Here is a 12,015-nt window from a genome sequence, read left to right on the forward strand (position 1 = left end):
CCAATCAACCCTCAGTTTATTCTCAGTTTTTAAATTTTTTTTTTTTTTAACGTTTATTTTTGAGACAGAAAGAGACAGAGCATGAACGGGGGAGGGGCAGAGAGAGAGGGAGACACAGAATCTGAAGCAGGCTCCAGGCTCTGAGCCATCAGCCCAGAGCCCAACGGTGGGCTCGAACTCACGGACCGCGAGATCGTGACCTGAGCTGAAGTCGGACGCCCAACCGACTGAGCCACCCAGGCGCCCCTATTCTCAGTTTTTAAGAGTCTCTTATGGTTTGGCTCTCTCCCTCTCTAACTTTTTTTTTCCCTTCCCCTCTGCCATGGTCTTCTGTTAAGTTTCTCAGGATCCATGTAAGAGTGAAAACATACGTATCTTTCTATGTATGACTTATTTCACTTAGCATAACACTCTCCGGTTCCATCCGTGTTGCTACAAAAGGTCATATTTCATTCTTTCTCATTGCCAAGTAGTATTCCATTGTGTATGTAAACCACAATTTTTCTTTATCCATTCATCAGTTGATGGACATTTAGGCTCTTTCCATAATTTGGCTATTGTTGAAAGTGCTGCTATAAACATTGGGGTACAAGTGCCCCTATGCATCAGCACTCCTGTATCCCTTGGGTAATTCCTAGCAGTGCTATTGCTGGGTCATAGGGTAGATCTATTTTCAATTTTTTGAGGAACCTCCACACTGTTTTCCAGAGTGGCTGCACCAGTTTGCATTCCCACCAGCAATGCAAGAGGGTTCCCGTTTCTCCACATCCTCACCAGCATCTATAGTCTCCTGATTTGTTCATTTTAGCCACTCTGACCAGTGTGAGGTGGTATCTCAGTGTGGTTTTGATTTGTATTTCCCTCATGAGGAGTGACGTTGAGCATCTTTTCATGTGCCTGTTGGCCATCTGGATGTCTTCTTTAGAGAAGTGTCTCTTCATGTTTTCTGCCCATTTCTTCACTGGATTATTTGTGTTTCGGGTGTGGAGTTTGGTGAGTTCTTTACGGACTTTGGATACTAGCCCTTTGTCTGATATGTCATTTGCAAATATTTTCTCCCATTCTGTTGGTTGCCTTTTAGTTTTGTTGATTGTTTCCTTTGCAGTGCAGAAGCTTTTTATCTTGATGAGGTCCCAATAGTTCATTTTTGCTTTTAATTCCCTTGCCTTTGGAGATGTGTCAAGTAAGAAATTGCTGCGGCTGAGGCCAGAGAGGTTTTTTCCTGCTTTCTCCTCTAGGGTTTTGATGGTTTCCTGTCTCACATTCAGGTCCTTTATCTATTTTGAGTTTATTTTTGTGAATGGTGTAAGAAAGTGGTCTAGTTTCATTCTTCTGCATGTTGCTGTCCAATTCTCCCAGCACCATTTGTTAAAGAGACTGTCTTTTTTCCATTGGATATTCTTTCCTGTTTTGTCAAAGATTAGTTGGCCATACTTTTGTGGGTCCAATTCTGGAGTCTCTATTCCATTCCATTGGTCTATGTGTCTGTTTTTGTGCCAATACCATGCTGTCTTGATGATTACAGCTTTGTAGTAGAGGCTAAAGTCTGGGATTGTGGTGCCTCCCACTTTGGTCTTCTTCTTCAATATTACTTGGGCTATTCGGGGTCTTTTGTGGTTCCATACAAATTTTAGGATTGCTTGTTCTAGCTTCAAGAAGAATGGTGAAATTTTGATGGGGATTGCATTGAATGTGTAGATAGCTTTGGGTAGTATTGACATTTTAACTATTCTTCCAATCCATGAGCATGGAATGTTTTTCCATTTCTTTGTATCTTCTTCAATTTCCTTCATAAGCTTTCTATAGTTTTCAGCATACAGATCTTTTACATCTTTGGTTAGATTTATTCCTAGGTATTTTATGATTCTTGGTGCAATTGTGAATGGGATCAGTTTCTTTATTTGTCTTTCTGTTGCTTCATCATTACTGTATAAGAATGCAACTGATTTCTGTACATTAATTTTGTATCCTGCAACTTTGCTGAATTCATGTATCAGTTCTAGCAGACTTTTGGTGGAGTCTGTCGGGTTTTCCATGTATACATGTCATCTGCAAAAAGTGAGAGCTTGACTTCATCTTTGCCAATTTTGATGCCTTTGATTTCCTTTTGTTGTCTGATCATTGATGCTAGAACTTCCAACACTATGTTAAACAACAGCGGTGAGAGTGGACATCCCTGTCGTGTTCCTGATCTCGGGGAAAGCTCTCAGTTTTTCTCCATTGAGGATGATATTAGCTGTGGGCTTTTGATAAATGGCTTTTATGATGTTTAAGTATGTTCCTTCTATCCCAACTTTCTCGAGGGTTTTTATTAAGAATGCTGAATTTTGTCAAATGCTTTTTCTGCATCGATTGACAGAATCATATGGTTCTTTTCTTTTCTTTTATTAATGTGATGTATCACATTGATTGATTTGTGAATGTTGAACCAGCCCTGCAGCCCAGGAATGAATCCCACTTGAGCATGGTGAATAATTCTTTTTATATGCTGTTGAATTAGATTCATTAGTATCTTATTGAGAATTTTTGCATCCATATTCATCAGGGATATTGGCCTGTAGTTCTCTTTTTTTTGCTGGGTCTCTGGTTTAGGAATCAAAGTAATGCTGGCTTCATAGAATGAGTCTGAAAGTTTTCCTTCCCTTTCTATTTTTTGGAACAGCTTGAGAAGGATAGGTATTATCTCTGCTTTAAATGTCTGGTAGAATTCCCCAGGGAAGCCATCTGGTCCTGGACTCTTATTTGTGGGAAATTTTTGGTAACTGATTGAATTTCTTTGCTGGTTATGGGTCTGTTCAAGTTTTCTATTTCTTCCTGTTTGAGTTTTGGAAGTGTGTGGGTGTTTAGGAATTTGTCCATTTCTTCCAGGTTGTCCAGTTTGTTGGCATATAATTTTTCATAGTATTCTCTGATAATTGCTTGTATTTCTGAGGGGTTGGTTGTAATAATTCCATTTTCATTCATGATTTTATCTATTTGGGTCATCTCCCTTTTCTTTTTGAGAAGTCTGGCTAGAGGTTTATCAATTTTGTCTATTTTTTCACAAAACCAACTCTTGGTTTTATTGATCTGCTCTACAGTTTTTTTAGATTCTATGTTGTTTATTTCTGCTCTGAGCTTTATTATTTCTCTTCTTCTGCTGGGTTTGGGGTGTCTTTGCTGTTCTGCTTCTAGTTCCTTTAGGGGTGTGCTGTTAGATTTTGTATTTGGGATTTTTCTTGTTTCTTGAGATAGGCCTGGATTGCAAAAACATCTCATCCTCAGGTTGAAGAAGCAAAGAGGAGTGAAGAAAGATATCGCTCAAAGTCTCTGCAGTAGAGATTGTGACCGGAATGGACTTCCGGAACAAAAACCACTTCTGAAATACATATGCTTTCCACTCATTCACAGGCAGATCTATCCTACTTTAGGTCTTCAGAGATCCCCACTGTGCCAAGCTCAGGGTCTAGCACTGGCGGGAGCTCCACCCTGGGTTGCAGAAGTAATCCAAATTACTGCTTGACTATGGTTAGCAGCAGGGTTATCAGCGAATAGCTCTTTTCCAGTTGGTCGGCCTGCCAAAAGCCGAGCCAGGCTTTTCACCGAGAACCCTCTTAGCAAGCTTCCCTGTTTCATTTTTTTGAGGAACCACCATACTGTTTTTCACAGTGGCTATACCATTTTACAATCCCACTAACAGTGTACAAGGGTTCCAGTTTTTCTGCCTCGCCAACATTTGTTATTTTCTGTTTTGTTTTTTTTTTTCTCTTTCTTTTTAAAAAAAATAGTTATTGGGTGTGAGGTGGTATCTCATTGTAGTTTTGATTTGCATTCGTTGGTAATTAGTGATACTGAGCAGCTTTTCATCTGCTTATTGGCCATTTTTGGATCTTCTTTGGAGAACTGTCTATTCAAGTCCTTTGTCCATTTTTTAACTGGGTTGTGTTTTTGTTTTGTTGCTGAGTTTTTAGTAGTTTTTGTTAGTAGTTCTTGATATTTCTGGTTATTAACCCTTTGTCAGGTACATGATTTGCAGATATTTTCTTTTATTATTTTGTTTTCTTTTTTTACTGTGTTGATAGTATCTTTTGATGCACAGTTTTTAAATTTTTCATGGCGTCCAGCTCATCTGTTTTTTGTTGCCTGTGACTTTGGTATCCTATCCAAGAAATCATTGCCAAATCCAATGTTATGTAGCTCTTTCCCTATGTTTTCATCTAAGAATTTTATGGTTTAGGTCTTGCATTTAAGTCTTTGACCCATTTTGAGTTAATTTTTGTATATGCTGTCAGATAATAGTCCAGTTTCCTGCTTTTGCATATGTATATCCAGTCTTTTCCTAGCTGAAAAGACTGTCCTTTCCCCATAGAAAGGTTTTGACACCTTTGTTAAAAATCATTTGACCAGGGGCTCCTGGGTGGCTCAGTCAGTTGGGCGTCTGACTCTTGGTTTCAGCTCAGGTCGTGATCTCATGGTTCATGGGTTCAAGCCCCACATTGGGCCCCACACTGACAGCACAGGGCCTGCTTAGGATTTTCTCTCCCTCTCCCTCTGCCCCTTCCCCACCCCCTCTCAAAATAAATACACAAACTTGAAAAAAAATCATTTGACTATATATGCAAGAGTTCGTTCCTGGGTTCTGTGTTCTATTCCAGTGTTCTTACTATATTTGTCTTTATGCCAGCACCACATTATTTCAGCTACTATATTTTTGCAGTAAGTTTTGAAATCAGGAAGTGTGAGTCTGCCAGCTTTGTTGTTCAAGATAGTTTTGGCTCTTCAGGGTCCCTTGAGATTTCCCTATACATTTTAGGATGGGATTTTCTGTTTTTGCCAAAAAGAAAAAATGGATTTTTGATACAGATTACATTGACTCTGTAGATCACTTTGGATAGTATTGACATCTTAAGAGTATTGTCTTCCAGTCTGTGAACATGAGATACGTTTTCATTTAATTTATGTCGTCTTGAATTTCTTTCAGCAATGTTTTTGTAGTTTTCATTGTACAAGTCTTAAACTTCTGTAATAATTCCTAAGCATTTTTTATGCCACTGTAAATGGACTTATTTCTATAATTTCCTTTTTCAGATTGCTCATTGTGTAAAAATGGAACTGATTTTTGCATATTGGCTTTGTATCCTCTACTTTGCTGGATTTACTTATTCTGACAGTTTGCTTACTTTGGGGGTGTAAACTTTGGAGGTTTTTACATATAAGATCATATCTGTGAGCTGAGATAAATATACTTTTTCCTTTCTGATTTTGATGCCTTTTATTTCTCTTTCTTGCTTAATTGCTCTGGGTAGAACTCCCAGTAGTATGGTGAATGAAAGTGGTAAAAGTCGACATCCTTGCTGTGTTCTTGGTCTTAGAAAAGTTTTCAAGTCTTTCACCATCGAACATAATGTTTGCTGTGGGATTTCCGAATATGGTTTTTAACATGTTAAAGTAGCTTCCTTTTATTCCTAGTTTGTGTTTTTATTATGAAACTTTCATCATTAACTTCTCCTGCATCAATTGAGATGAGCATGTAGGTTTATCCCCCCCTTTATTCTGTTAGTGTGGTGTATTGCATTGATCAATTTTCATATGTTGGACTACCCTTTTATATTCCAGAAATAATCTCACTTGGTCATGGTGTTTAATCCTTCTAATATGGTATTAAATTAATTTTGCTTGTATTTTGTTTAGACTTTTTGGATCAGTGTTCATAAAGGACACTGGTCTGTAGTTTCCTTGTTAGGTGTCTTTGTCTCACTTTGGTATCAGGCTAATTTTGGCCTCATGGGATGAGTTAGGAAGTGCTTCCTATCTTTCATTGTTTTGGAAAAGTTTGAGAAGGATTGGTGTTAGTTATTTAAATGTTTGGTATAATTCACCAGTGAAGCTGTCAGGTCCAAGGCTTTTGTTTGCTGATAGATTTTTGATTAACTGATTCAATCTTATAGTTTTAAGTGTATTCAGATTTTCTATTTCTTTGTGATTTAGTCTTGGTGGCTCTTGTGTTTCTAGGAATTTGTTCATTTCATCTAGGTTATCCAATATATTAGTGTACGGTTGCTTGTAGTACTCTCATATGATCCTGTTTTTTTACTTTTTGATCAGTTTTAGTAATTTTTTAATGTTTATTTTATTTTTGTGAGAGAGCGAGCGAGCAAGCACAAGTGGGGAAGGGCAGAGAGGGAGACACAGAATCCGAAGCAGGCTCCAAGCTCTGAGCTGTCAACACAGAGCCCAACATGGGGCTTGAACTCAAACTGTGAGATCATGACCTGAACCAAAGTTAGATGTTTAACTGACTGAGCCACCCAGGTGCCCCATTTTTTATCCATTGTACTATCACCACTTTCATTTCTGATTTTATCCGTTCTCTATTTTATTTATCTCTGCTCTAATCTTTATGATTTCCTTCTTTCTGATAACTTTGGATTTATTCTGTTCTTTTTTTGTAGGTCTTTTTTTTTTTTTTTTTTAATGTTTATTTATTTTGAGAGAGGTATTGAGTGTGCACCAGCATGGGAGGGGCAGAGGGAGAGAGAGAATCCCAAGCAGGCTAACAGTCAGCACAGAGCCTGATGCAGGTCTTGAACTCATGAACCATGAGATCGTGACCTGAGCTGAAATTGAGTCAGACACTTAACTGAGCCACCCAGGTGCCCCTGTAGGTCTTAAAATTGTAAAGTTAGGTTTTTGATGGAGATCTTCCTTGTTTTTATGTGTTTATGACTATAAATTTCCCCCTTGACACTACTCTGGCTGTAAATTTCCCCCTTGACACTACTCTGGCTGTTCCATAAGTCTCCATATGTTGTTTTGTTTACATTTGCCTCTAAGTATTTTCTAATTTTTCTTATGATCTCTTCTTTGATCTGTTAGTTGTTTGAGGGTTGTTTTAACTTCCACAAATTTGAGAATTTTCCAGTTTACTTCTGTTACTGATTTCTAACTTCATCCTGTTGTGGTCAGAGAAGATACTTTGTATATCTTATCATTTAAAATCTGTTGAGCCTTAATGTGGAGCCTAAATATGATCTGTCCTATGAAATGTCCAGGTGCACTTGAGAAGAATGTGTATACTATACTGTTTTGGGTACAATGTTCTGTATTTGTTAGATCTAGTCGGTTTATTGTGTTCTCTGTTTCCTTACTTATCTTCTGCCTGGTTGTTCTTTCCATTATTGAGTGTGGGGTATTTACATCACCAATTATTATTGCAGAGTTGTTTATTTCTCCTTTCCATTCTGTCAGTTTTTGCTTCATATTTTTTGTGGTCTATTATTAGATGCATAAGGTGTTTATAATTGTTATGTCTTTTTGCTGTATTGAACCTTTTGTTGATATATAATGTCCTTCTTTGTCTTTGTAACCTTTTTTGATTGAAAGTCTGTCTGATACTAATGTAGTAATCCCTGTTCTCTTTGGTTGCTTTTTGGCATGGAATATCTTTTTCAATCCTTCCACATTCATTTTATGTGTGTCTTTGGATGTAAAGTGAGTCTTTTATAGATATGTGTTCTTACATATTCTGCCAGTCTCTGTCTTTTGATTGGAGAATTTGATCCCTTCACATTTAAAGTAATTACTGGTGAGTGATTTCTGTCATCTATAAGGTTTTATAGGTTTTTGACACTTATTTTTGCATTACTGTCTTCTTTTGTATTTAGTTGATTTTTTGTAGTGAAATATTTGAATTCTTTCACATTCCTTTTGTGTATATTGCATAGCGCTTTGTGGTTGCCATGGGGATTACATTTACCATCCTAAAGTTATAACACTCTAATTTGAATTTATATCAGTTTAACTTCTATAATACCCAGAACCTCAGTTCCTTTACAGCTCCATCTCTACCCCTTTTGGTTGCTGACATCACATAATCACTTCTTTATGCATAGTGTGCCCAAAAATATATATTAATAATTCCTTTAAATGCATTCGTCTCTTAAATTATGTAGAAAACAACATGTGGAGTTACAAATGAAAGTTACAATAATATAAGCTTCTAGACTAATCGTTTTTAGAAAATATATTAGTCTCTTTAGTCGTGTAGAGAAGAAAAAGTAGTTATAGATTGTTGCTACAGTAATACTAGCTCTTGTGATTCTCATGTATTTACCTTTTTTGAGATCTGTATTTCTTCATACAGCTTTGAGTTACTGTCTAGTGTCCTTTTATTTCACCCTGCACAACTCCCTTGAGCATTTCTTGGAGGGCAGGTCTAATGGTAACAAACTTCTTTAGCCTTTGTTTATCTGGAAATGTCTTATTTTCTCCCTCCCTCTTGAAAAGGACAGTTTTGTTGGGTTTAGCAATTCTTGGTTGACACTTTTTCTTTTAGCACTTTGAATAGATTAGCCCACTGACTTCTGACTCCCAGCATTTCTCATGAAAAATCTTCTATCTTATTGAGGTTCCTTTGTATGTGACAAGTCACTTCCCTCTCCTTTTAAGATTGTCTCTTTATCTTTGGCTTTTGAAAATTTGATTATAATATGTCCCTTGACACGTGGGTCTCTTGGCTTGATCTTACTTAGAGTTTGTTGAGCTTCTTGGATGTTTTCATTCCTCTCTTACCTAATTTGGGTTGTTTTTAGCCATTATATTTTCAAACATTTTCTCTACTCCCCCCAACCCCCACTTCTTCTGGGACTCCCACAATGCAGACTTGGTCTGTTTGATAGTGTCCCACAGGTCCTTAGGCTCTGTTTGTTTTGTTTTTTTAATTTTTTTCAAATTTTTTTCTTTGGTTACTTAAGCCTAGATAATTTTCATTGTCTTATCTTCAAGTTTGCTGATTCTTTCTTCTGACTGCTCAAATTTATCTTTGAATTCTGTAGTGAATTTTTCATTTCAGTTCTAGAATTTTATTTCTTTTGAGGTTTTCTATCTCTTTATTGGTATTTTCAGTTTGTTCATTCTTTTTTTTAAAGTTTTTTTAAGTTTATATATTGGGGGCGGGCAGAGAGAGAGAGAGAGAGAGAGAGAATGAATCTCAAGCAGGCTCCACGCTGACAGTGAGCCCAAAGCAGGGCTCAAACCCACCCACAAACTGTGAGATCATGACTTGAACCGAAATCAAGAGTCAGATCCTTAACTGAATGAGCCACCCATGCACCCGTGACTTTTTTTCATCTTCCTTTAGTCTTTGAGCATCTTTAAGACAGTTGTTTTAAAGTCTTTGTGTAGTAGGTCTGTCATCAGATCTTTTTCAAGGGCAAGTTTCATTGATTTATTCTTACTTTGGGGCATACTATTTTGTTTATTTGTATGCCTTGTGATTTTTTTTGTTGTTGAAAACTAGACACTTGAATCTAATAGTGTGGTACTTATGGAAACCAGATTATTTCCTTTCCCCGGGGTTTGCTGTTTTTAAATATTGTTTTTGCCTATTGTTTTTGTTTTCTTGGTTGTTGCAAGGTGTCCTTGTGCTAAGATTTTCCCTAAAGTCTTCTCAGGTCTTCTCTGAGCCTGTGCTTTTTCTCTTGGTGTCGGTGGTCATTTTCTAATTTTCCCAGTATACGTAGTTGTTTTTCACTGTCCTAGTTTTTAATGTCTGTCTCTCAAAAAGGTAAAAAGAGGAAAATGAAAGAGGGAGGAAAAGGGGCAGTAGCCCCCTTTAAAGCCCCAGGAAATCAGTTTGTGTTAGGTGAGGAGCTTGCAGCATTGGTAGAAGGTACGGCATGACCACCCTCCTTTTTGTCTGTATCTCTGTGATCAGAGCACAGATCCCTAGTATTTGGAGAACAGTGTCCTTTTTTCCCACCCTGGCTCCTGCCAGCTGTATAAGTTCAAGGAACACAGGAATAGCTGCCTGCAATGGGGTAGGGAGGAGGGATAAGTTCAGAAACTTGGGCTTTTTGTTTAATGTGGGTGTCCATTTATTCCTGTGATTCTTGTTTATTCCCATCATTCTTCTCTAATTGTCACCTCGCTCTCTCTTTAAGAATTACTAAGCCAAGAAAGAGAAATGAAAAAAATATAAAAACAGAATTAATCTCCATAAAAATCAGTTGTCTTTTGATTGTGACTTGAATTTTTAAGGATGAGTAGAAAGAGAGCTAAGATTTTACAAGACAGAGGCTGAGAAGTCACTGATAAATGAGTGACCATATTACTCAAAGTGGCTTAGTCCCTCCACCCTGGTGCAGTGTTTAGAAATTGCACCAGCCACTCATGTAAAGCCTCATCAGCACTTGGGGGCAGGATTTTTCCTCTAAGAATATACTAGAGCTGCAGCTTAGTGTAACTTTTCTCCTTTCTTTTCTTCCTAAATCTTCAGTATGGGAAATTGGCCAAAGAGTTTAGTTCTGACTGTAAACTTTGCTATAAAAAGTCATGTTATCTTGGGAAGCAGTGGCTGGAAGTCAGAGGTCTGGGTTCTGTTCCTGGTTCTGTCTTATTTTTCCTCTGGTCTTAGGTCCTCATTTGCATGAACAGAGGTAGGCCTGAATTAGACTGTTTCAGAGGCTGTTTTAAGCATGGACAGTCTGACATTCCAGTGACAGGTAAAAACTTGTGAGCAGCCAAATACAGTGTTCCTACCATGAGTATCGTTTTAGTTTCCTCTGGGAAAATGGTTGCTATTTTCTAGTTTGATTACAGCAGTGGTAGAATGCAATTGTAATTTGTGTGACACAATAGAATACCTAAGGGAGAAATAGCCTTTCCAGAATTCCAGATGCTCCATACAATGTGAGCCAGTGTTATGGTTCTTTTTCCCCAGGAGTAATTGGTGGTGGGCTTATGATGTTTGCTTCCCTCTCTTTCTACTTTGCATTAGGATGCAATGTAATTGACATTTTAGAGCTGTTACACTTAATGGCTCCTGTCAACAAAAATATATTAAGAACCTTCTGAAATGCCATTCAAATGAGATTTCTGTTTCCCATCTCCACACTTCTGAATAATACATTTTTGATCACCTTTACTTGTTAAACTTGCACAGATCTTTCCTGTCATTTTGTGCCCCCATTCACTTTGTTAATCAGCTAGGGCACTTACAGATAGGTCTGCTTTGAAAGTGAGAAAATCAGGGACATAGGGACAGTGGTTACTAGAAAGAGCCTGTGATTTAGGAGAACTGGATTGTAGCCCTACCCCTGTCAAACTGATATTCTTTGGGCAAGTCTGCTTAGTCTCTCTGAGCCTCGGTTGCCTCAGCCATAAAATGGGGATAATCCCTGTCTTGCCCTCATTTTGGACTTAATGGGAGGCTCAGATGGTAATAGATATGAAAATGCTTTTGAACTGTTATGAAGTATATAACAACAATAGAGACATATAACTTGCCTTCAGGCCTCCAGACGGTAAGAGGCAGAGCTGGAATTAGCATCGTGTACTCACATCCAGCCTGGCACCATGTTCGAGAAGCCAGCACCACCTTTTGGTAGTTTTAGCATCTGAAAGGAGTAATTTTTCTTTCTCTTTTCTTCCTTGCCTTACCTGCTTAATTTAGTTTTAGGTAACAATTGTATTAAGATTTTAATGTTTAACTTGTTTATTTATGGCAATATGTTTTCCTTCTTTCTGTTTTTCAATCTGATTAGGAAATTTGTACATAGACTCCAGGCAAAATCTCCCTCCTTCAGTGATGCCGCCCCCTGGTTACCCTCACATCCCACAGACACTCAGCACTCCAGGAACGACTATTGCAGGTAATTTGGGCTGTGTTGCGTTGCATTTGGTACTCAGAGGGTGATACGGAAAAGCTTTAGCTGTCTCAGCAGCGAACAAGGCCATTGAGGAGGGAGTAAACTCCTTGGTGAGGGAGGATGGGGTGTGGGGTGCAGAGTTACTTGGCTTCAGTGCTGAGGAAGGGGATTCAAGTGCCATTTGCTCTTTAGGCCATTTGACCTGAAGTCTCTTCGATGCTATGATTCTAATTGTTGTCCTGCCTCTCTAATGAGGTCCAGGGCATAGAGCTTGTCCTGGGGTCTTAGGAATCTTTGAGGCTTTTTGACTTTGATGGGACTTGAGCAGGCTTCAAGAACTTGCTTTGATTAGCTCCTACGTATTCTGTTCCATTCATTCTGCTGAAGT

General features: G+C 38.1%; 1 protein-coding gene across 4 annotated transcripts in view; it reads left to right on the forward strand.

Moving 5' to 3' along the window:
• FOXJ3 (forkhead box J3) overlaps positions 1–12,015 on the forward strand; it is a 149,904-nt gene that overhangs the window by 133,212 nt on the left and 4,677 nt on the right. For all 4 annotated transcript variants that reach the window (XM_049617375.1, XM_049617373.1, XM_049617374.1 and 1 more), the window contains one exon: positions 11,523–11,630. In XM_049617375.1, coding sequence (XP_049473332.1) covers positions 11,523–11,630 — 108 coding nt within the window. The remainder of the gene's footprint in view (positions 1–11,522; positions 11,631–12,015) is intronic.

Source organism: Panthera uncia (genome assembly GCF_023721935.1).
Source record: "Panthera uncia isolate 11264 chromosome C1 unlocalized genomic scaffold, Puncia_PCG_1.0 HiC_scaffold_4, whole genome shotgun sequence".
In the NCBI taxonomy this organism is placed as follows: domain Eukaryota; kingdom Metazoa; phylum Chordata; class Mammalia; order Carnivora; family Felidae; genus Panthera; species Panthera uncia.